This window comes from Maniola jurtina, chromosome 7, assembly GCF_905333055.1.
Source record: "Maniola jurtina chromosome 7, ilManJurt1.1, whole genome shotgun sequence".
In the NCBI taxonomy this organism is placed as follows: Eukaryota; Metazoa; Arthropoda; class Insecta; order Lepidoptera; family Nymphalidae; genus Maniola; species Maniola jurtina.
Genome location: NC_060035.1, coordinates 15,015,309 through 15,038,810, shown reverse-complemented (window position 1 = coordinate 15,038,810; position 23,502 = coordinate 15,015,309). Strand labels below are relative to the sequence as shown.

General features: G+C 39.6%; 2 protein-coding genes and 1 long non-coding RNA gene across 6 annotated transcripts in view; 2 read left to right on the top strand and 1 right to left on the bottom strand.

The window, feature by feature from the left end:
- Positions 1-14,318, top strand: part of LOC123867129 (zinc finger protein 627-like) — a 22,816-nt gene extending 8,498 nt beyond the window's left edge. Inside the window, exons 1-4 of one of the 2 annotated variants that reach the window (XM_045909003.1) lie at positions 11,637-11,889; positions 12,722-12,805; positions 13,020-13,105; positions 13,851-14,318. In XM_045909003.1, coding sequence (XP_045764959.1) covers positions 11,637-11,889; positions 12,722-12,805; positions 13,020-13,105; positions 13,851-14,069 — 642 coding nt within the window. In that variant the 3' untranslated portion in view covers positions 14,070-14,318. Of the gene's footprint in view, positions 1-11,636; positions 11,890-12,721; positions 12,806-13,019; positions 13,106-13,850 lie in introns of those variants that run through there. The other variant, XR_006796342.1, reaches the window with a different exon arrangement.
- Positions 8,319-17,080, top strand: LOC123867130. Its single transcript, XR_006796343.1, has 3 exons — positions 8,319-8,439; positions 15,197-15,200; positions 17,070-17,080. It is a non-coding gene; the product is annotated as an uncharacterized LOC123867130 (long non-coding RNA).
- Positions 14,366-23,502, bottom strand: LOC123867123 (pseudouridylate synthase 7 homolog). Of its 3 annotated transcripts, none has more exons than XM_045908994.1 (12): positions 23,323-23,502; positions 22,976-23,244; positions 22,111-22,324; positions 21,594-21,735; positions 20,481-20,601; positions 19,661-19,849; positions 19,028-19,202; positions 18,182-18,361; positions 17,267-17,405; positions 15,919-16,240; positions 15,258-15,409; positions 14,366-14,691 (listed from the first exon to the last, which is right to left on the bottom strand). In XM_045908994.1, exons 2-12 carry the CDS (start codon positions 23,227-23,229, stop codon positions 14,390-14,392), a joined length of 2,190 nt encoding a protein of 729 aa, XP_045764950.1. In that variant the 5' UTR covers positions 23,230-23,244; positions 23,323-23,502; the 3' UTR covers positions 14,366-14,389. The 3 variants fall into 3 exon arrangements, with proteins under 3 accessions (XP_045764950.1, XP_045764952.1, XP_045764951.1); XM_045908996.1 differs by having other exon boundaries at positions 23,410-23,502; XM_045908995.1 differs by having other exon boundaries at positions 22,976-23,232; positions 23,410-23,502.

The following is a 23,502-nucleotide window of genomic DNA, read 5'->3' as shown; positions in this document are numbered from 1 at the left end:
AAACAGTAGGGTTTTAACTGGGCATAGCATATTATAGTACAGTGGGGCCACTAAAAATTGTGAAATAAAAAATTTTCAAAAGAAAAATAAAACCGACTTCAAAAACCAAAAACACTAAAAAGTAGAAAATAATTTTTGTTTAGCTACACATGTAATGTACCTAGGTATGAAGTCGAGCGAGCATATTAAAACAAAATTACACGTGTAGCTAAACAAAAATTATTTTCTACTTTTTAGTGTTTTTGAAGTCGGTTTTATTTTTCTTTTGAAAATTTTTTATTTGCCGGCAAAAAATCGCTGATCGATTTTTTGCTGACTAAAAAGATTTTCGGACGTGGGAAGAAAAAACGGTCTTACGTCTAAAAACGGACTAGGTACGAAAACTCACGTAGTGTGTGCCGACGGTTGTTTTAGTAACTCCTAAACACGGGCGCTTTCCCTCGCAGATATTTAAATGAGGATCATCTGTTACTTTGCGCTTTTTGCGCCATCTTGCCGAAGAAGAAAAGTGGGTAGAAGTGGATACACGATTAGCATAAGACATTACCATAGAGACAAGTTTAGACAGGACAGGTACAAATGCCTCTCGGAGCCGCCTCGGTAGATTGCTGGTACATTGAAATGAGACGCTGAATTAAAAAATAAATCAAAAGAGGATTTTTCCCGACGCGTCGACGGCGCGAAATTGGAAAAGTACCGCGCGGGTATATTTTGTCACTGTCTCCATTGCTACCAACGAACGTTACGAGATACTTAATAAGTTATGAGTAAGTATGAGTTTTAAAGAAATTAGCTTACCCGCTAATCACACTAATATTATAAAGGCGAAAGTTTGTATGCATGTGTGTATGTGTATGTTTGTTACTCCTTCACGCAAAAACTATTAGACGGATTTCGCTGAAATTTGAAATGGAGATAGATAATATCCTGGATTAGCATCCCACATATCCCACAAAATTAAAGAGTTCCCACCGCGGGAAAAAACCTAGGTATATCCACACGAACAAAAGTCGCAGGCATCAGCTAGTCTTTAATAATTTCTAATTTCTTTTGCTCTATTAAAATTTTTAAACGTTTATGGTTATTGAAGTCAGTTTTTTAATCGTTTTTCTTCACAATCTTCACTGTATTAAAATATGGCATGCCTAGTTAAAAACTTACTGTTTACTAAGCTATTAAGCGGTACAATCAGGGTTTAGAAAGGGCCACGGGACGGCAACGGCTTTAACATCAGTCACAGACGACATACTATCTGCATCTGACAGAGGGGAGGGTACCATACTAATACTGCTAGATTTCTCTAGAGCATTTGATTGTATAGATGTTGAACTTATGTTAGCCAAGTTGCGATATTATGGTGTCGATTCGAATGCATGTACTTGGTTTAGCTCGTTCCTCCGTTGCAGGAAACAGTATGTGGTAGTTGACGAAGACGTGAAAGTACCGTTGTTATCTCAGGTAAACACTGTTCCACGGGGTACTCCACAAGGGTCGAGCCTTAGCCCTTTACTATTTATAATTTATACTGCCGATATTATCCAGAATATACGACACTGCCATGCCCACCTATATGCTGATGACACTCAAATTTACTACCATTTTAACCCGGAACGCACAGCAGAAGCGGCAGAATTAATAAATAAGGACTTGGATTATATTTCTAAATGGTCGGAGGAAAATAGACTAGTTCTTAACGCCAAAAAGACGAATTTTATGGTGTTGGGAAGTAAGCATCAGAGAGCTATCATAAAAGGGAGAAAACCAAATATAGCTATAAAAGGCGAGCCTATTGATAATGTGGCTATCGCAAGAAACTTAGGGCTATATATGGATGAAGACCTAAGATTCATTGAACATCTTAACACTAAGATAAGGAACGCTTTCTACAAGCTAAAAGTACTATACGGTGTAAGGCGTTTTTTGACGGTCGGAGTCCGGCGGATACTCGTGGAATCTCTTATTTTGTCAGCTTTTAATTATTGTGATACTATATACGGACCTAGACTGCTCAAAAAGACTGAAAAGGCCGTTCAACGCATACAGAATGCATGCATTAGATTCTGCTTTGATGTTCCAAGGAGAGGCCATATTACACCTGTTATCAATAGCCATAAAATCCTTAGTATGAAGTCACGTAGGAACTTACACATTGCAATGTTGATTCACAGAGTAATATTTAACAAGCGACCGCCGTACTTATATGACAGACTACACTGGCGAGTTGACAGAGGCACGACTCGATTTCAGCAAAAAAAGAAGCTGGCTATACCCACTCATAAAAAGGCAGGATTCAGGGGCTGTTTCCGTTTTGCTGCAGCTAAGGTTTGGAACGATCTCCCGCCTCCGCTTCGGGAATGGAATTATCCTACTAGCGAGATCACAATAAAAAAGAAATTAAGGAATTTTTATTTAAATGACCAGATCGAGGCAGCTAAATTTATTTACACCTAACTTACTTATTTACACGTCTTATTAATGAAATTAAGGCTAGATATGCTAAATATTCTATCCTAGTCTTATTTATATACATATATCTGACTAGTGCATAATGTAAATAATTTTAGTTATATAATACATAGATACTTGATTAATTGGAACCATACTATTATTATTGTTGTCTATAATACTACTATTTAAGTTATTAATAATATTATTCGTTAGGCCTAGCTGGGAAGGGACATCTTGTTTAGATCTTATCTTGTTTAGTTTTTATTTTCATTTTTTTTTTTTTTTTTTGCTTGTTATGTGTATGTGTGTGCTTTTTTCTCCTTTTCATTTTTCTTTCTACTGTACGGTTTTTAAGGTTCTTTTTGGGTTGTACTGTATTCATTTTAATATTGATCAATAAGCAGGGAACGCAACGGGCGCGGTGCGTTTTTATTTTATTAATCAATATTTTTTGGAGCAAACTGAAAACCAGCGCTGAGCATTGTCATCAATGCTCGGCCATGCTGAGTTTGCGGCCTATTGCTATTGTTAGTTTTTTTTTTTATAGATTTAATTTACTTATAACATATGTATGTTTGTCACTAGCAATAAGTAAGCAATAAAGCCTATTTATTATTTATTATTATTATTTTTTTATTATTATTACATCGTGAGCAAATTACTCTTATCTATTGAGGAGTTCTATTCTCTATCTCCGAAGATATTCATCAGATCTTTACCAAATTAATATGGGATCACCTGGGAAGTATAGTCTTTCAAACAAAAAAAATATCCAAATCGGTTCAGGCTTCGAATAATCGGGAAACATACCTAGGTACATTTTTAAAAAAATACGACGAATTAAGAACCTCTTTTTTTGAAGTCGGTTAAAAACCTGTAGTAAAATGGGCACGCGCCTGCGACAAGATAATAAGAATGTCCCCGTACATATTAAAGCGTCGTACAGACTGTAATACAAACCTCATTTAAATAAACATGATGAAATTGAAAGAAATGCACCTCGCCGTCTCCGAGGGAGCTTATTGCTACAAAATAATATTAAGTACTTATATCGGACGCGTAGGCATCTACTTGTCATCTAATTTATGAAATTAAATGAAAATTTATTGTTAAAAGTACCTAAGTACCTATACTTACTCAAGTCGTTTCACAATTGTTTCGGGAACCCTATGTGGTTCCTACTTAGGTACCTACTTACTTGGCTCTAGGTTTCAAAACCTTGCACTTCCTTCTCCCGTCTCAATATTAATTTATTTAAGAAGGAAAACCAACGGCTTTTTGCATATATTTACCTACTTAGGCTTAGAATAACTTATCCATACTAATATCTACTTATTATAAATGCGAAAGTGTGTCTGTCTGTCTCTCTAGCTGTCTGTCTGCTAGCTTTTCACGGCCCAACAGTTGAATTAAATGGATGGACCTTTAAGAACCCCGTGGGAACTCTTTGATTTTCCGGGATAAAAAGTAAGCTAACTAAGTATGTACCTACTTACCTACCAAACATCAAATCTATAGCAGACAGACAGACTTTCGCATTTAGATAGGTATAATATTACCTAAGTAAGTAAGTAATTAAGTATGGATTGGGAAGCGAGTTCGAGAACGCATTTTCTCTTAGGCCTCCCGGGTAGGGTAGGTACCTACCTTGTCTTCAATAATAAAGAGCCTTAGTGAATAAAAGTTTATTTGAACAAAAAATATTTCTATTGTATTTTATTCTACAAAACACAAACAATATAAAATAGAAGAAGAAAATCCGCAGAAACTGCCGTAGATAAAGTACGTCTACGTAATAAAAACAATCCAATGGCAGAAGCCCAGAAAGAGTGGATAGTAAGTAGGTAGGTAGGTACGATAAAATAAAACCAAGCAAAAGCAAATATGTCCGCGAAATTTTATCTCGAACCCGAGTCCAGTAAATATACTGGGAATGAAAAACAAATATCGCTAAAAGCCTCTTGACATGGTTTCCGCGCCCCGCCCCCTCGCCTCGCCCCGCCCACCGCGCGCCACGCCCACCCATCTTGTTTTTATCCACTTTTATTGCCACCACGTAACTACTACGGAGTACGGGCGCTCTCAAAGTTACTTGGGTGTTTTTATGACTTGTTTTGTTTGACTTGGGATTAGTTTTATTGCTAGAGTTTTAGGAACCTACCCATACTTATACTTACTTAAATAAACTAAGTAAGTAGGTACTTACCTACTTAGATGATGCCTGTGATTTCGTGTCAATTTAAGTTTTGGAAAATCCTCTGAAACTCATTGATTTCCCGGGTTTAAAAGGACCTAGCCTATGTGCATCTCCGGGATGCCCCTATACCAAATTTCAAGGGTGGGCCATGAACAAACAAACTGATAGTCAGACCAAAGTGAACTAGGGTGAGGGAACTCTTGGTTTGGTCCTGAACCACACTTATGTCAAATATCAGGCTATCGCGGACTTCAGAAATTTCGAACCCCTATTTTCCTTACTTAGGGGATGAATTTGAGATTTCAAGAATCTCAAGTTTCTGGATCTACTTACTTAGGTAGATAAGTAAGTACTTAGGTATAACATTGATAATCTCAAATTCAAAGTAGTACGTAATTATTTAGGGATCTAAATATTCAAAATAAGTCCTACCTACCTACCATTTATTTATTTTTAAGTATTTGGAAAACTTTATTGCACACACAAACATAGATAGGTAGGTAAGTACCTATAGGTATACAGCAAAAAAAATTAGAAGAAACATGGTGCAAAGGCAAATCAAAAACCGGCCAAGTGCGAGTCAGACTCGCGCACTGAGGGTTCCGTACCTACTCGGGTAATTTTTCCAACATTTTGCACGATAAATCAAAAACTAGGTATTATACATAAAAATAAATAAAAATCTGTTTTAGAATGTACAAGCTAGTACCTAAAGCCCTTTCATATGATTCCCCACTTGGTATAGTTATCTTACTTTGAAAATTGAAACACATTTAAATTTTTTTTAAATGATGTAACCACAAATTCGTGGTTTTCAGATTTATTCCTGTAGGAATATATTATAGCACAATTAGTATGTGCTATAAGACTCGATATCTAGGTCAACGGGAAGTAAGTACCCTCCTATAGGTTTCTTGACAGACACAACGGACTGACGGCCGGACAGACGGTTCCGTTTTTCCTTTTGAAGTACGGAACCCTAAAAATGTTCCATTGTATTTTGATTGTCAGTTATTGTTGAATTTTTAAGTTACTGATGTAATGATGACAATAATTAGGTATAATATTAAACTTAAAACTATTATGTTTCCTGATACGTCATGTGTGGTCTGAGAAGAAGCCCACAACAAACTGGACCGGGTAGGTAAGTAAGTATGATGAAATTCAAGTTTTCTCTTTCATTTATACGAGTTTATAGATTTAAGGTCAAAAACAACATAAAGTTCTTTTGAAGAGCAGCAACAAAGGGCCTGCTATAAAAACAAACGGTTCCTCGCAATATTTGGCGGATTACGTCGCGCATCGATCGCGCGCCTGTTGCATTAATGCATTAGCCTGAAGGTAGGCGCTGAGCACTATCGCTGTGGTACCCGACACAGGCTGAAGCGATTCCAAAATAACATTTTGATTTTTTTCATTGCGAGATAGGCTTGCGCTTGACGAGAGCCAACTATTTAATTATTATTTAATATTTATTATAATTATCGGCTTATTTAGCCGATGCCCGCGACTTCGCCCGCGTGGATTTAGGTTTTTTGATATCCCGTGAGAACTCTTTGATTTTCCGGGATAAAAAGTAACCTATGTGCTAATCCAGGATATTATCTATCTCCATTCCAAATTTCAGCCAAATCCGTCTAGTATTTTTGTGTGAAGGAGTAACAAATATACACACACGCACACACACACATACACACAAACTTTCGCCGTTATAATATTAGTGTGAAATGTGATTATTATATTTTTTAACTAAAACCATATAATATTATGTAAATAATCAGACACAGATATTAGTTTCTGAAATATGTCTGCAAAATTTCATGGACTTTGGTTGCTTAATATTCAAATGAAATTGGAACTACGATTGTATGAAACGAGTGACGGAGAGAGCCCTGTTAAGGGTGTTTGGCAGGAGCTTGCCACGACACTGTCTGGCAATGCGTGACGTGATTCCTTATACCATTCCGAAGAAAATATAAAAAAAATTGACTTTATACTTTGGTGTAAGATTTTTTTACACCTTTATGACCTGTTATCTCCCAAAGCCACCACGATCCTCCCTGTGCTGGGGACAATACGTAGAGAAATTTTCAGCTTTTATAAAATAACGAAGGTCTGGCACGTGCTGGCTATCAGTCCATTATGAGTTGTGACTCATGTGTGAGATAAGACCGAGAGAAGAGACCCGCCGAATCACCGATTTCTCAGGTCACAATATGACCAAATGAGCCCGACCGATAAAAAAAAGAATACTCGGTTGAGTTTGTTGTGGGCTCTTCTCAGACTTGGGCGCGTTTGGAACCCTCGTTGCTTTAGTTTAAAGTTAACGTAATTAATTATCACCACCATTGCATTATTGCTTAGCAATCAGAAAGTGTACAATAGTACCCAATTTGAATAAATGACTTTGACTTTGACTTGTCTTATTTGGATCGGGGCATTAATTAGTTTTTGAAACTTAAAAATATCGCTTGTCGCTCATGACTCAAAATCATGGTGGGACCCTAAATTTATTCTTAATAAAGCGACTGGAGGCCGGCCGGATGTATTTTTTGATATCTCAGTGTGGAGACGAGCGGGCAGCGGGCATTCTCCGTAGAGGCTTTAATGCCCTCTCAATAGCGGAGGCCGCGGTCAGGAGGGATCAATTTGCAGCCGATATTGCCCTATTTTCGACCTTTTTAGCTATTTGATATTCTTGCAGCAACTGTTTTATAACAACCTATCTATCAGTTACATAATTCACTATTGGAAAGGGTTAAGACCACGAGAACTTTATCTGTGGTTGTGGTGGTGGCATGTAAACAAATATCTTGTACAAATACTTCCTATTAATATTATACTTACATGTATTGTACATATTATATTATATGTACATATTTACATTCACGCCTTCGGTCGTGGCTAGTTACCAGTTAGGTAGGTACCACCCTACCGGCAAAGCCGTGCCGCCAAGCGATTTAGCGTTCCGGTATTATGCCATGTAGAAACCAAAGGTAGGTATATGGGCTTAATAAAAACTGCCATACCCATTCCAGGTTAGCCGGCTTCTATCTTAGACTGCATCATCACTTACCACCAGGTGAGATTGCAGTCAAGGGCTAACTTGTGTCTGAATTTAAAAAAACTTACCAAAAGTTGTTCTAGAACTTACTAGAAGCAGAAAATCCATTAAAAAAATTGCGGTCTACGAGAAGACTGAGCGAAAATTACCTGTCCCAAAAAAAAACCAATTATTTTTTCTCCATTCCTGTTTTTCTCAAAATACAAACTTTTATTTTAGCTTTTAACAAAACAATAGGTAGAAACAGTTGGTACAGAAATAAATAAAACTGCGAAAGCGAGGCAAAGTTAAACAAGCGCTCTTAACAAGAGGAAAGAAAGAAAATCCGATTTGCGAACGCATTTGAATAAGAAGGAATTTGAATCGGAAGCCCTTTTTATTTTTATTTATTTTTATTCTCGTTTCACTTTGCAATTTGCATCTTACATTGCAGGTCTTTGAGGAGCTAAATAATATATTTTACCTACGTACTACCACTTAGGTTATACAAAGTGCTAGATAATGCCCGCAACAACCATAGCAAGCTGAGGTTAGGGGCTTTTTTTTATCGCTGGGGAATGTATTTACGTATCCCTCCCCGGAAGCCAGCCAGCCAGCCGTAGATCAACCAGCCAGCCAGCCAGCTGAGGGAGGGTATGTGGGACTCACCGGCCGAGAGGCGACCGGAACACCCACTAAACCCCAGCGGCGCCCTTGCGCGTCGCCTGGTGACTGGGTCACGGGGCGAACGGTCAAAAACCTTCCCCCCCCCCCCCCCCACCGGCCCGAATACTGCTCTCCTCTCGGATGACTCTAAAAGGGACCAGCAGCACCCAGGCACACTGGGAGGTTACCTGGCTGGCCAGTAAACCAAAAAAATAATGAGCGTAATAGTTACTCCACACATCTACGCCTGTTTTTACAATAAATGTTTCAAAAAAGTGGTGATAGCCTAATGGTGAAGAAGTTGACCTCATATAGGTATTCAGGGCCTCGGGGGTTCGATTCCGAACACGCATCTCTAACTTTTCAGAGTTGTTTGTACCTTTAAGAACATGCCTGAGAGTTCTCCATACCTACGAGTATACCTACCTACCTAATGATTGTAATGTAACTAAGACTGCCAATTTTCCCTTGTCTAGCGTGGTGGACTATGGCCTAAACCCTTCTCATTCTGAAAGGAGATCCGTACTCTGTAGTGACCCGGCGATGGGTTGTTGTTGCTGATGATGATGATGTTTCAAATAACATTTTAAATACCGGCAGCACATTGCCGAATATTGATAAAACACCTATTATAAAGACTCATACCAATCATGTAAATAGCTTATATTATAATGCTCGGTTTTGCAGCACAATACAAAATGCAATATCACCACCGATCGCTACAACAATCGCACAAATTAACTACGACCATAAAATAAGTGACCCAATAACCTCATAACAAAGGTGCAACGGGAAATTGGACCGGGGCTAATTCGTCCAAGACCGGGGCAGAATCGACAACCTCTCTGGCTCAACAATACGAAGCGAAGGCTAGGCCGTAAGCACTGGTCGACTGAGGATTGGCGACATCAAACACTTTTTAGAAAATTGTGGAGAACTCGAAGGCATGCAGGTTTCCTCACGAGATTTTCCTTTACTTTACTTTATAAAAGCAAGTGATAACTATTCCTATTACTAGATACTATAGTATTATCTCCGAAAAGCTAAAAGTGCGTGCGCGGAATCGAACCCCAGACCGGTCATCCGCAGTTGAACATACTAACTACTAGGCCACCAAGGCAGTTATTTAGCTTAAGCATAGCTAAGTACATAATTAAGATTTTTCCGCAACAACGTCATCTAAGTCGAAAAGAAAAGTCGGCCCCAGTCGGCGTTGGGCCAAAGGTATCCATCAAACAGGCAGCATTCCTACTTGCCACGCTGAATGGCTATATAGACGGCCTCAATAGCTTAACGGTTAAATGAGCGGAATGAAATCCGAAAAGTAGCCGGTTCAACCCCCAGCCGTTGCACAATTGTCGTACCTACTCCTAGCACAATGCTTTACGCTTAGTTGGAGGGGGCGAAAAAACATTTATTTAAACAACTTTATTGCTTAGTAAGACAAAGAATAAAATACAGGATAGATTTACAATCAAAGGGCGACCTTATCACTATATTCTTTCTAGGCAACCCATAGAATATTAGTCCTGAATCAAAATTAACATGACATGATGTAAAAAAAGTTCTAGCCGTATAATCTACTAAGTCTACTCTAATCGCCATAGCAAACACCACACCATAAGCTCGGGGGCAATCGGAAATGTGTCCTCTTTGTGTGGCCACAATACCGCCGGTATAGGTATCTACCCACTGTATAACGACATGGATACCCGCCTCGTCTGCTCACAATGCCTCAATACAAACATTTTGATGCCTCGTCACCTTTATAACCGATTACGTTTTCTTCAATACAACGCAGGGAGGAAAAATGAAAATGAAAAATGGATGTGGCATGAACCGGTAACATAACCAGTAACGCAAAGGAGTGATTAATTATATCTGTGCTAATATCACTTATCAGTCTATTGTTTGTTTTTTTTTTTTCATTTCTAGAGACTAAACGCGTGGACACCGATTTTGATGATTCTTACACCGATAGATGTCTCGTCTCCATTTTGAATATTCTGAGTGGGACTAAAGATATTATATTTGCACGGGAGCGGTGTCTATGTGCTCAACCGCACCAAAGGTCTCCCACCGAGCGGTTGTCTTGGTCGGTAGCGCTAGCTGGCCGACGGTTGTATTTTGAAACTTCTATAATATATAAGTATACTTAGTACAGATTTCAAAAAACTCTGTTAGTGTGATTCAGATTTGTGTGTTCTTCTTGTGTAGAGCTTTAAGGTACTGGTGCTGCCATCTAGTGCAAGCGTCGTGAGTAATCAAGCTTGGGTTCGTGTAATTGAGTGATTGTTGATTGATTTCTTCGCATGAATGAGAAACGCCATCTGCTTGCGAATGTGGCGACCGCCACTAAGTTATGAGAAATACAGTTATGGTGCCCAGTAGACGCCATATTGGTACAAATAGGTTTCCATATAGGGTTTCAAAGTTTTGTTTTACTCCTTACTCCTTAGTGGCGTAGAGACTAAACGCAATGTCGAAGATTCCAAACACTGCCGCCCAACATATCGCGCATCCACCATTCCCAACTCCTAGCAATTTGCGTAAAAATCGTCAAATCACGTCGATTAGTGGCCGGTGCTCTACAAAACTCATTGTTACCTTCCCACAATGATCCAAACGATCCTCGAAACCTTACACAATTCAATACTGAGCGATATTAACATCGTCATTTGTACGCGTCAACCCTTGGCGGTATTTAAGGGCGAATGCGAAAATACTGATACCAGTTATCTATGGTGATTCGATAGGAAATCACATTTTGCGAAGCTTAACAAATAAGTAACCAACTCCTTTCTAATGTGTAAAAGGTGTTAAAAAACTGTGTTATTTAACTAAGTACTAATCATAAAACCTGAACAGAATCTTGTTAACAAAAAATGCACTTTGGCGAATTAACAAATTTCTGCCTAAAGTTTCTGAAGACTCCTTTTTCGGATTCTAAATATTAAAATGGTTTTTAAATCTTGTTATATAATAATAATCAGTAAAAAAGGAAACTAATCAGTAAAAACTAACCTAGTTACCATTAAAAAAAAGTTTTGAATAGGTGCCTAAAATTAACTAAGTAGTTACTAGTTGCCTATACAAATCCTTTAGAAAAAGCTCATTTAAGTATGACTAGGACTGTTCATTTTTATACTTAAGGATAAAAGCAGATGTGCCAGCTAAAACCCAGAGGCTAAAACCCCCTATTGGCATTGCTTGCCTCAAACTAAATAAGTTTTAGCTCAAGTCCAAAAAACTAAATCTACAAGAAAATTATACAAATCAAGCATGAATCAACAAATCGAACCTCTAGATCTATCAATCAAAAGCAAATCTCGTAAAATGGTGAACGTAATAGATTTCAAATTCCTCGCTGGCCTCAACGACCACCTGGTGAAGTTGTACGAGCGAACCAACCTGCTGGATAACAAGGGTTGTATGCCACAGAGGGCGAGTGTGAAGAGTGTACTACCTTGCCATGTTTGTCTGAAGACCTTCGACCGACCATCGTTACTCAAACGGCATATGCGAACTCATACAGGTAGGTTGCCGCAGTTAACGTTCACTGCTGGTGTTGCAGCGTGGAGGACGCCAATAAAACGCCGCACTCATATTTTATGTACACTTATTCACAAGATACTATTAACAATATTTATATTGTACTTATAACGTGGTGGTGCGGAACGTAACGAGACGATGAACGATGTAGAGGAGCACGTTGTTCGACCGTTGTTGATGAGTCTCGGTGCCCACAAGTGATGCAGGAATTCGAATTGTTCCGAGTATGATTTCTTTGATCCATATTATCAGTTATCTACTAGCCAGCCAACGTCATCGGCTAGTAGTTTCTTGTAGAGACTTCCACAAGATCCCAGCGAGTCGTTTAATGTCCTCTGTCCATATAGTGCAGCACCTAGGGGTCTGCGAACGCTTCGCTGTTCCGGTGCGATGTCGCGCCTTGAGTCCCCAACGTTTATCGGTTCTTGGAACTATATGCCCCGTCCATTGTCTCTTCACCTTCACAACCCATTGAGCTATATCAGTATCTCTGGTTACTCGTACCTACTGGTAAGTACCAAACCTACAATAGTCATGACAAATGAAGTTTAGGACATAAACACTGATCAAAAACGAACTAGCTAATAAAAAAGTAAATACAAGGCCAATAAACAATACTATTTGGTGATTTATAATTTGTCTCTTTTCTGGTCTGGTGGGAGACTCCGACAGTGGCTACTAAGTACTAACCACCCTGCCGCCAAAGCCTGCTATCAAGCGATTAAGCGTTCCAGTACGTCGCCGCGTATAACCCGATAGGGGTGTGGGTTTAATAAGTAGGTATCTAGGTATAACCTAATACGCTTTGCTTGCAGGCGAGAAACCTCACATTTGCAATGTATGCAGTAAGGGCTTTAGCACTTCCAGTTCCCTCAACACGCATCGCAGGATACATACAGGTAAGTACCTAGGTTTTCCAATAGTAAGAAACATTTTTTTTTTTCATTTTATGTCACGCTCTTCGAAATATGAACCCTGTATATTGCCACTTAAGATTCGTAACCCATCAGGCTATGTAAGTTACTCTGGTTCTTCTACAAATGGCCTCATTCTGATTTTCGAAATACCTAGTTGTAAGTTAAATAAGTAAATAAACTGCAATAAACTGTTCAGGCGAGAAACCGCACAAGTGCCCGGAGTGCGGAAAATGCTTCACAGCCAGCTCCAACCTCTACTACCATCGGATGACGCACACAAAGGTTAGCATCATGTTTTAGATGAAACTAATATTATAAAGGCGAAAGTTTGTATGTGTGTGTTTATTACCCTTTCACGCAAAAACTACACGACGGATTTGGCTGAAATTTGGCAAATAGGTACCTACCTTAGCGGTTCGTATCAGAAATGTTCACTTATATTTCGTGTGAATAAGTAAAACTGGTTATAACTATCTTGTATTTCACGAGTTACTAAAACAGATTGTAGATGGCGCAGTCCGTCATTAACTTGCAGTGAATAAAAGCGTTAGGCATATCTTGTACGATGGTACGGAACCCTTTATGTGCACACACACTCGACTCGCACTTAACCGATTCTTCCAATCTTAACAGCATACCTACCGTCCTTTAATTCGTATATCATGTCAACTTCCTATACAGGCTGTAACCAGAACGTTAGCAAAGACTTACCGTCCGTAACTATTATAGTTACTACCTAAACACAATCCAATGCCAATAACCTTAATTAATAAATTCCCTTATTTTGTAGTTTTAGTGATTTAGTATTTTTCGACCCCGCAATGTATAGCGTGCAAAATTCGAGTCAATACCCCACCTAGGACGCGGCATTGACTCCGATTGATCTGCTTACGGAACGTTCGTTAGCCTCTAATGTCAGTCAGATGTTTTATTTGCAATATTGTGAACTTTTAATAAAAGCAGAACTCTTCATCTGTCTTCGTTTTTGCTAGCGTTCTGGTTGAAGTCCCTTACATTTGTATTTCAGAACAAGCCCCACAAATGCAGCTGGTGTCCGCGCTCGTTCCCGACGCCCGGCGAGCTGCGCGCGCACGTCGCGTCACACGTCGCGTCGCACGCGGGCGGCGCGCGACACGGCGGCGGCCTGGTCGCACGACATCCGCGACACATGTGGCCCGCGCCTGTCGCCATGTCTCCTGCGGTCACTAGGTGGAGACAATCGCGGAGTTATGTTAACTACGATTAAGCACCGAATAATAAAACTTTAAAAGCGATTATAGCCTAGATTATATCCTATTCGTCCTCCCTAAAAACTTAAGGCCGGATATTACAATTTGTTCCTTAATACAAACTAATAAGGTTCAATTTTTAATGAAAGTATCTAATATGCCAGTGGGTTCGTTCCTTAACGCAAACCATTGATAACCATAAGTTCACTTGGCTGTATAATTAATTATTTAAATCAAACAACCGTTTGTGGCTGTCTAGAAACTTCCAAAATTGATTTCTCAGAACCCTGGGAAGAAAATAAAATTACTGGAATAAATAAAATAATTAGTTTTATTCTTAGCCATCATTTTGTTTAGTTTTCTTAACCCCAACTCCTTCTGAATCCTCCTCTAACTTCCTTTTCTCAACCTTTTCTACATCTTCACATTGCTCATCAGTTGCATCTTCTTCGTTTTGGTCAGGTTGGCCATCTTTTTGGTCATCCTTTTGGTCATCCTTCGCAGGCTTCTGATGGTAGTTGTTTTGCAAGGCTTGGTTATCCCCCGAAGTATCGACCTTTAGTAGTTCCCTCAATGCCATGGTGGCGTAAGAACTAGGAGGTAGCGACATTGTTAGGAGTAGGGCTTTGTATTGTCCGTCTGTAAATAATAGAATAGAACAGATTTTTATTCAAATAAACTATTACAAGTGCTTTTGAATCGTCAAATAATTTACCACTGGTTCGGAATGCCGCGGCCGTGCCGAATGAAATCTATATCATGAAAAATAATTTTTGTGTTTGCTCGTTCGTTTATCTATGCTTTCGCACTTGGGATTTTCAATCCCCTAAATCCATGTGGACGGAATTCGCGGGCATTATCTAGTATTCTAAATATATAAAAGGAAAAGCTGACTGACTGATTGACTGACTGATCTGAGCTCAAACTACTGGACGGATCAAGTTGAAATTTGGCATGCATATACCTATTATCCGCTAAGAAAGGATTTTTGAAAATTCAATTTAAGGCGGTAAAAGAGTGGTTTGTTTGTGTAGTAGTCCACGCGGATAAAATCGCGGGCATGAGTTATTGCTATGTAAGGTCATTTGGTCTGTGGAGTGTGGGTGTTTTAAAAAAAATATTTAAATATTTCACCTTAGTGAAGCCGAGTATGTCAGAATGCGAGCGTGACGAGCACGAATCTTTCTATGAATGTGACAGCTTACCATCAGTAGCACCCGTGGTGGTTCTGCCCGCGAGCTCGTCCGCATCCGATAGTATGAGGTCGGCGTGAGGTTGTGAGTAGCGCACACATCGCCACGACATGTCGGCCGGACGCGCGACCACGTGGCGATATCCGCCGCACATGCTGTAGCTCCTACAAGAAACATAATCATGTTGGTTAGAAAGTGGTGTTAATTTGTGAAAGTCATGATCAGTCAGTCAGTCAGTCTGCTTTTCTTTTTATATATTTTAAACTAAATCGACGTGTATGAATTCGCAGGCGTCATCTGTTTGGTACGGAGTCAACTTGCACGGATATATTTAGACTAGTTTTATCCCGGAAAATCAGAAGAGTTCCTATGGGGTTTTAAACAACCAAAATCCACGAGGACGAAGTCGCGGGCACCATCTTCACACTAATATCATAAAGGCGAAGGTTTGTGCGTATGTGTGTACGTTTGTTACTCTGTCACGCTAAAACTACTGCCCGGATTTGGCTGAAATTCGTGATACAGATAGATTATACCCTGGATTAACCCTATGTGTTAATTATACCTATGCAATTAATGAGTTCCTACGGGATTTTGAAAAAACTAAATCCACGCGGACGAAGTAGTTTAGTAATTTATATAAGTAGTAAGGTTAGTAATTAATATAACTTACTTATATTTATGCTTCATGTCCAATTTTAGGTCGTCTTTAGTCAATAATTCCTTATAATACTCCTTCATGTTGGGCGGGTACTCTATACTATATCCCGGTAAAGGCATCACCACATCAAATATACTATATCTACCGCTATCGCAATCTTCCTGTGTCAACACTTTCACTGGAATCATGGTTTTAGACTTAAAATGTAGATTGTTTGTGTTTTTACTGTCTATGGAATCTTTCTCTGGTATGTCGTCTGTGGTTTTCTTTTCGGCGCCATTTAGTTCTGTTTCATCTTTTTCACTTTCTTCGTCTTCTAATTCTTCTATTCCATCTGAAAAAAAAATGGATAAAGATAAAAGGGAAAGTGATGTTCATTTTCAAAACAAATATGGCCGACATATTTTTCGAGTTCCATATCTCCAGAGAAAAAGGTAACCCTGCAATCAGACCTGCTAGCAAGTGATAATGCAGCCTTAGATGGAGCGCGCTTGCTCATAAGTTGCCTATTCACTCTTGACTTGAAGGTACCCATATTAAAAGTGGAAGGGAAAACTGATGCCGGAAGGGCGTTCCATATCCTAGCAGTTCGGATTAGAAACGAGGAATCAAATCGCTTCGTTCGTGTCCGAGGAATTTCAACTACGAACGGATGAAGACCTTGACGATACCTTGCAGTACGATGGTAGAAAGGTGAAGGAGGAACCAGGAGTCAACGTCAAAATCATTTATTTGAAGTAGGTACTATTGTACACCTTTTGATGGTCGGAATTGTTATATTTGTACAATATAGTGGTGATAATAATTATGTAACTTAAAACTAAGGTTGATTTTAGTTTCACGCTCACCATCCGCGCTTATAGCTCAGCGCGTAGTTCATCAGCGCTGAGACTCAGCGTGGCTCGTTTTAGTATCGTACTGAAGGCCTTACTGTACAGATGAAGACAAAAATGTGGAGTGTATTAATTATTGCTGCTTTGTACTACCTATCCCAAAGGAATGGAAACCGGCGATTCGCCATGACTGTACACGCTGACTACATCCGCTCCGCTAGAACCGCTAGACACTAGAACGCTCATAGAAGGCAGAGGCGCTCGTGCAATGGTCAGCGCCGACAGGTACGCGGCGCAGACGCGCGACGCGTGCGGCCGCGTAGCTATCAGCGCTGACCACCGTGCGCGTTGATAGCTGCGCGTCTTTCAAAAACGCTTCCTATAAGTTTATACATCTCAGCCATCAGCGCCGACGGTGCGCGTGCGGTCGGCGTGAGACTAAAATCAGCCTAAAGCTACGAGGGTTCTAAACGCGCCCAAATCTGAGAAGAGCCCACAACAAAATCAGTTAAGAAAATAGTAGTTACCATCCTTCACGTCCGCGAGAGGCACCAGGTCCCCGGGCACCGGCTGGTGCGGGAACCTCTGCAGCCGCTCGGAGACTACGCGGTTCCAGATCAGCGACTGGTAGGAGTGGATGTACAGCAGTCTAACGTTGCGCGCTACCTAAGAAAAACCTATTTATTTTGATCCATACTTAATATTATAAATGCGAAAGTGTGTCTGTCTGTCTCCTACATTTTCACGGCCCAACTGCTGAACAGATTTTATTGAACGAGGCGGAGAGATGGGAGGTGTTCACTCGATTTCCCATGCTTCACCAGATTGGCGGCTGTAACGACGCCCTATCCCAACCTCTGTCGGATGAAGCTAGGGCTCTGTTATAGTTGTACAAGAAGGTTTTACGCAAGTAAGTGGTTTTATAGATGTAGATGCCTTACGGAGTGACATATTCCAATTTAAGGAAAAAACTCCTTAAAATAGAGACTATAAAAAAACTAAGGAATACTGCTTTTTAGGGTTCAGTACCTCAAAAGGAAAAACGGAACCCTTATAGGATCACTTTGTTGTCTGTCTGTCTGTCTGTCTGTCAAGAAACATATAGGGCACTTCCCGTTGACCTAGAATCATGAAAGGCAGGTAGGTAGGTCTTACAAAACAAGTATCACATAAAAAAAAATTATATCACAGAAAAAAAAAATTAAAATGTGTTTTAATTCTCAAAGTAAGATAACTATACCAAGTGGGGTATTATATGAAAGGGCTTTACTTGTACATTTTAAAACAGATTTTTAAGCACAATAGTTTTTGATTTATCGTGCAAAATGTCGGAAAAATACCCGAGTACGGAACCCTCAGTGCGCGAGTCTGACTCGCACTTGGCCGGTTTTTTAATAACCAACCACACACAAAATCCTAAACCACACTCGAGATCCACTAACCTGGTCCATAGCTCCAATAAGGTCGTTCTCGTTCTGCGCGAGCGCTTGTATGAGCTTGGCCTCGGTGGGCGGCGCGCTGTGAGGCAAGGCCTGCAGCGCCGCGTAGGCGCTGACGGTGTGGTAGAGGTGCAGGGCCCTCGACATCGGCCCCGAACGTTCCCCCAATATGCTCTGTATTGCCTACCACAAAATTATCGAATTTTGCTGACATTGACGTAGGATAGTAATTGCAGGTATAGACGGCAGCTCACGAACAATGTAACATCGCTAAAGTGGCCAGGTTTGCACACATATCCACCTCTGTTACTTATTACGAAATTATTACGAAATGTACACTCGAACATAACTAAATTTTTATAATTTTTACGAGTGTTTTTCACCTACACGTCACAAATTTTGTCACTGGCAATACCGTGGCGTAGCGGTCAGAGCGTCGGGCGCGAACCCAGAAGACGCAGGTTCGAATCCTGCCGGTTTCGCAATTTTTGATAAATTATTTATAAAGTCTAGAGACGAAAAGACAAAATTTGGACCTCTAAAGTCGGTCACCCATCCAGTTACCGACTTGAGTCAACGTTGCTTAAAAATCACAATCGACTGATATGTATTGCCACAACTAGGTCACAAAAAACGAAACTATGTTCATGTTTTTTGAAAACACGTTTGTGATTGGTCTGTCACTCAAAATGGTTAACGCCCATTGAGTTTTTTGTCTTTGTCATTTGAATGGGATTAAACGACAGAGAGAACCCTATACTAACTTCTATCGTGGATAGAATATAGACGTCTTCGTCAAACCTCTGCATGGAGTATTCTTCCTTACTCTGTGGTACAGCGTTGATATACCTCTCTAAAGTTCCCCTGCAGCAGCTTCTTGCCTATCTCGTAAGTGGGCACTTCTATCCGCGTACCGAACCGCTGCAGCCCGTAGTAGTTGAGGAAGCCCTTCTCTCGGAGCAGTTTGCACGCCTCGTCCACGCATTCGTCTGACGCTGTCACGTTACGGAGACAGATCCGGAACCTGAAATTAACAACATTATGCTACTGATATAATCGCAACCAAATTTTAGAGTATTCGCATCTCTTTCTTACCACAATAATAAGAAAAGTACAGACAATCCAAATTTAAGTTAGAGCTATCAAACCTCGTGACCTAAGCTGCCAGTCGCGAGCCCATTGTTTAACTTTAAAGTCTATAAGGAGTTCCGGTGTTTTCTTCATACAAACGTAGGAAACTAGTCACTACATTATTTGATATTATACGCTCAAAACTAAGTATTATATTGATTTCTCATCATTACCTAGCTTTATTGACATATAAAACATTGAAAAAAATATTGATGTTAAAGTTATTAGCCTTGAAAGATTCCTATTTTAACCATCCATCCATTCCTCCGTTGACGTGATTGAAGAACAAACCAACAAACAAGCACACTTTTGCATTTATAATATGGGTAGTGATAAGTTTCCAATACTCACTGGTTCCCCTTCAGCATACCCAACTTAAGGTTGGTATCTCTAAAGCTGTAATTCCCAACTTGAATGTCCCTCAGGTCCCTGCAGGCATTGGCTATCTTCCGTGGGTCAAACTTGCGTAGACTGAACCATTGCGAGGTTTTGGCTCGACGGTCCTTTGTACCCGCGTAACCGAGTAGGGTGGACCTTACTCTGAAAAAAAGGCTTAGGCTTATACCATATCTGTAGAATGAAGTTAATATAGTGGTCTCTCTGTTCGACTCATTCATCATCATTTGTATGGGTATGTAACAGAGAGCGCTATATTAACTTATCTGCGGAATGGATTGTAGTACAGTACAACCAAATTATTAATGCGCATAGAAATGTTCGTCACTGTTCGGCAACGGTCGTATGATACACATGATATTGACTCCTATTTGTTTATAACAAGGTGCAAAATGCAAGTGCATTGTTTAGGGCTCTTACGATTCAATGATTCGGAATACGACAATTAGCGAAGATCTGCATGCGCATTATTAATTTGGTTGTACTGTACTCTCTCTGTTTTTGTATGGGATTAGATAGAGAGAGCGCTATATTAACTTATCTGCGGAATGGATTGTAGTACTCTCTCTGTTTTTGTATGGGATTAGATAGAGAGAGTGCTATATTAACTTGATTCCGTGGATAGGGTATAATTATCACCATTACACATTATCTTACGAATTCGACAACTGACAATATTTTAAAGATACCTAGTTAGTAATTAGTGGGAAACACAGATCGCGGAGTATTTTCCAAACCTAAGAGTATTATTGTGTAATTATATAACATCACATACTGCAATCTCAATCTCGCAGCGATGCGCGAAGCAGCTTCCATAGTGTCACAGTTCTCTTTGTAGACTATGAAGTACACATACTCGCCCGGCCACACCCACTTCACTCTGTTGTCTATGCGCACTGCAAACCAATATTTAAGCTGTGTATAATTAAAATAAATAACATAACAATAATGAATCTCTATTGTTTATTAGATACTAGCTGATACCCGCGACTTCGTTCGCGTGGATGTAGGTTTTTTTAAAATTCCCGTGAGAACTCTTTGATTTTCCGGGATAAAAAGTAGCCTAATCCAGGGTATAATCAATTGCCATTCTAAATTTCAGCCCAATCTGTCCAGTAGTTTTTGCGTGAAGGACTAACAAACATACACACACACACACACATACAAACTTTCTCCTTTATAATATTAGTGTGATCCTTTTGTGGTTGTACTTGTCGACCTGGCCCACGGATCCTGTATAGATAATATGTATGCTGAGACGCAGGCGACGTGGTTAAGAGCAGAGCAGTTTGTAATGCATGAACGTACTGAGAGCTGTGTATGCTATGGCGCAGGCACGTGCGACGCAGACATTTGTCTGTGCATTGTAGTGTTGGTACAGATTTCTGCGCGACGCGTGTATATCAACTCAAATACGTCTATTCGTACTAACTAGAACAAAACTGTGTAGGGCTTGAAAATCAGACTATTTTTTAGCTCCAGAGTCGGATTTTGATGATCAGCGTTCCAAGACCGGAGTTCCAGAGTTTCAAAGGTTCATTAAAAAAATGAATGTGATTAAATAATGATGATTTGAATATTTCTTACTCTTAAATGAATGCCCAAGACTGACAACAAAGTGATCCTTTAAGGGTTCCGTTTTTCTTTTTGAGGTACAGAACTCGAAAAGGGACCCTGGATAGATTTGAAACTAGTCAGGCTTGCACCAACTAAATATGTGAGTATAGCTGTTACATTCTATACTTGAAATGGAAATCACTCACCATAGTTCAAACATTAAAATAGCTCAGTTTAAGTGTCCAACTAACGGTGTGTTTAAGTTGTACATGTTTCTTGTACTTTTACTAGGTTCCATCCTAAACCTTGCTTCAATAATAACTATACATACCTCCTTTCCTATACTTGTCGAAAGTAACATACTTCTTGTCGTCAACTGTGATAGTGCTGCCCACTATGCTCTCTCCAAAGGCTTTCTTGACTGCATCGTGGATTTTAGTTCTCTGCTCCTTTGTCATGCCTGTCACATCTACCTGAAAGTTTAATTAATTATCACCACTATATTGTACAAACATAACAATTCTGACCATCAAAAGGAGTACTTTGAATAAATGATTTGACTTTTGACTTTCTGAGTGCAATCTGCATCTGCAACTATGTTTACTCAACCGCTAAGAAGATTTATGCAGACTATAATTAATTATATTATATGCATTAGGATGAAAGTATTAGATTATTATGTATAACATCCTTCAATCAACGTACAAAACATTGAAGAATGATTTTAATAATCCATACTTCCCATATTTAAGTTTCTAAAAATCCTATGGGAACTCTTTGGTTTTCCTGTATACTATTTATAATATGGGTAGTGATATGGATAGTGTTATTTACATTTAAAAACTTACCTGTACTTTTTCAACATCACTTCCAGTGGTGGTGGCAACTTTGTTGATTCTGTCCCAAGTTTCCATGGGCAGGATCTCAGGATTGTACTTATTGTGCAGCAGGTCCTCGTCGTCCACCACTTCCTCATCTCTGGGCACTGCTGGAGTGGACAGATCTGTCAGCTTGGCCACTTCTCCTTGCTCATTTATTTCTGATACTTGGAAATCTGAGAATCTGAGAAATATTGTGTCACCAAACATGTTTTTCCTCTTTGACTTGACACATAAAAAACTGCGAGTCGGACTCTGGTATTTTTTCGACTTTTTGCATGATAAATCAAAAACAATTATGCATAAAAATAAATGAAAATCTGTTTTAGAATGTATATGTAAAGCCCTTTTATATGATACTCCACTTGGTATAGTTATCTTATTTGAAAATTGAAATACATTTTTTTTAAATGATGTGACCACAAATTCTCGTTTTTCGGATTTATTCCTTTACTTGTGCTATAAGACCTACCTACCTGCGAAATTTCATGATTCTAGGTCAACGGGAAGTACCATTTCTTTGATTGATCAATTTTGTGTTTTGACAACATACAAGCTTTGAACTCAGAACTAGCTACATTTATCACTATCAACTAGCTGCCTGCCCACTAGAGCATGTGTCTCCTCTCAGAATGAGAAAGATTTAGGCCTAAGTCTGTCACGCTAGCCTAGTGCAGTTTGGCAGAACATTATGGAAAACTCTAAGGCATACATGTTTCCTCACAATGGTTTTCCTCACCAATAAAGCAAATATTTAATAAAAGTGAGTGCTCTGGATCCAAACTATTGAATAGAAGGTCGACATCTTAACTACTAAGCTCTCTCGCCACATTACCTAGTTTTAATTATCCCATTGAAGCCTTCATGCTCATTGATATATTTGGTGACTCCTATGTCCTGTTCCGAGAGCCTTTTACTTGGAACGTCGCGCTTCGGCTTGCCCCAATGCTGATTGGCATTCTGTCTTCCGTAGTTCGATCTACCCCTTCCTTCGAATCCACGTGAACTGCCGCCTCTCGGCCAGGAGCCTCGGTTGCCCTGGTTGCCTCGGTTTCCACGCCACCGGCCTCCTCGAGGTTGGCCACGCATATTCTAATAATAAAACTGATTCGGGTGGTTATTCCAAGACTGATTGTTTGAGTATCACAAAATTTTTATTCATGTTCAAAACACTGCCCTAACCTATAAACTTGCGGCACATTTATGAAATCTATTCTTTATTGAGTGCCTTTGTCAGATTACTGGAAGATGGATAGTATATATTCTCACCGAAAGGATCTTTTTTAATGATACGAAATAAAAAACGATTGATTTTAAAAATTAAAAATATTTTGCTTTGCCTGATTTTGACCATAGAGTTGA

Excerpts from the sequence above, each read along its gene's own strand:
- LOC123867123 (XM_045908994.1), bottom strand. The coding sequence starts at position 23,229 with ATGCGTGGCCAACCTCGAGGAGGCCGGTGGCGTGGAAACCGAGGCAAC. Across the intron at positions 19,203-19,660 it reads GGTATGCTGAAGGGGAACCA|GTTCCGGATCTGTCTCCGTA; the intron begins GTGAGTATTGGA and ends TGTTAATTTCAG. Across the intron at positions 18,362-19,027 it reads TGCAGGGGAACTTTAGAGAG|GCAATACAGAGCATATTGGG; the intron begins GTATATCAACGC and ends ATTTTGTGGTAG.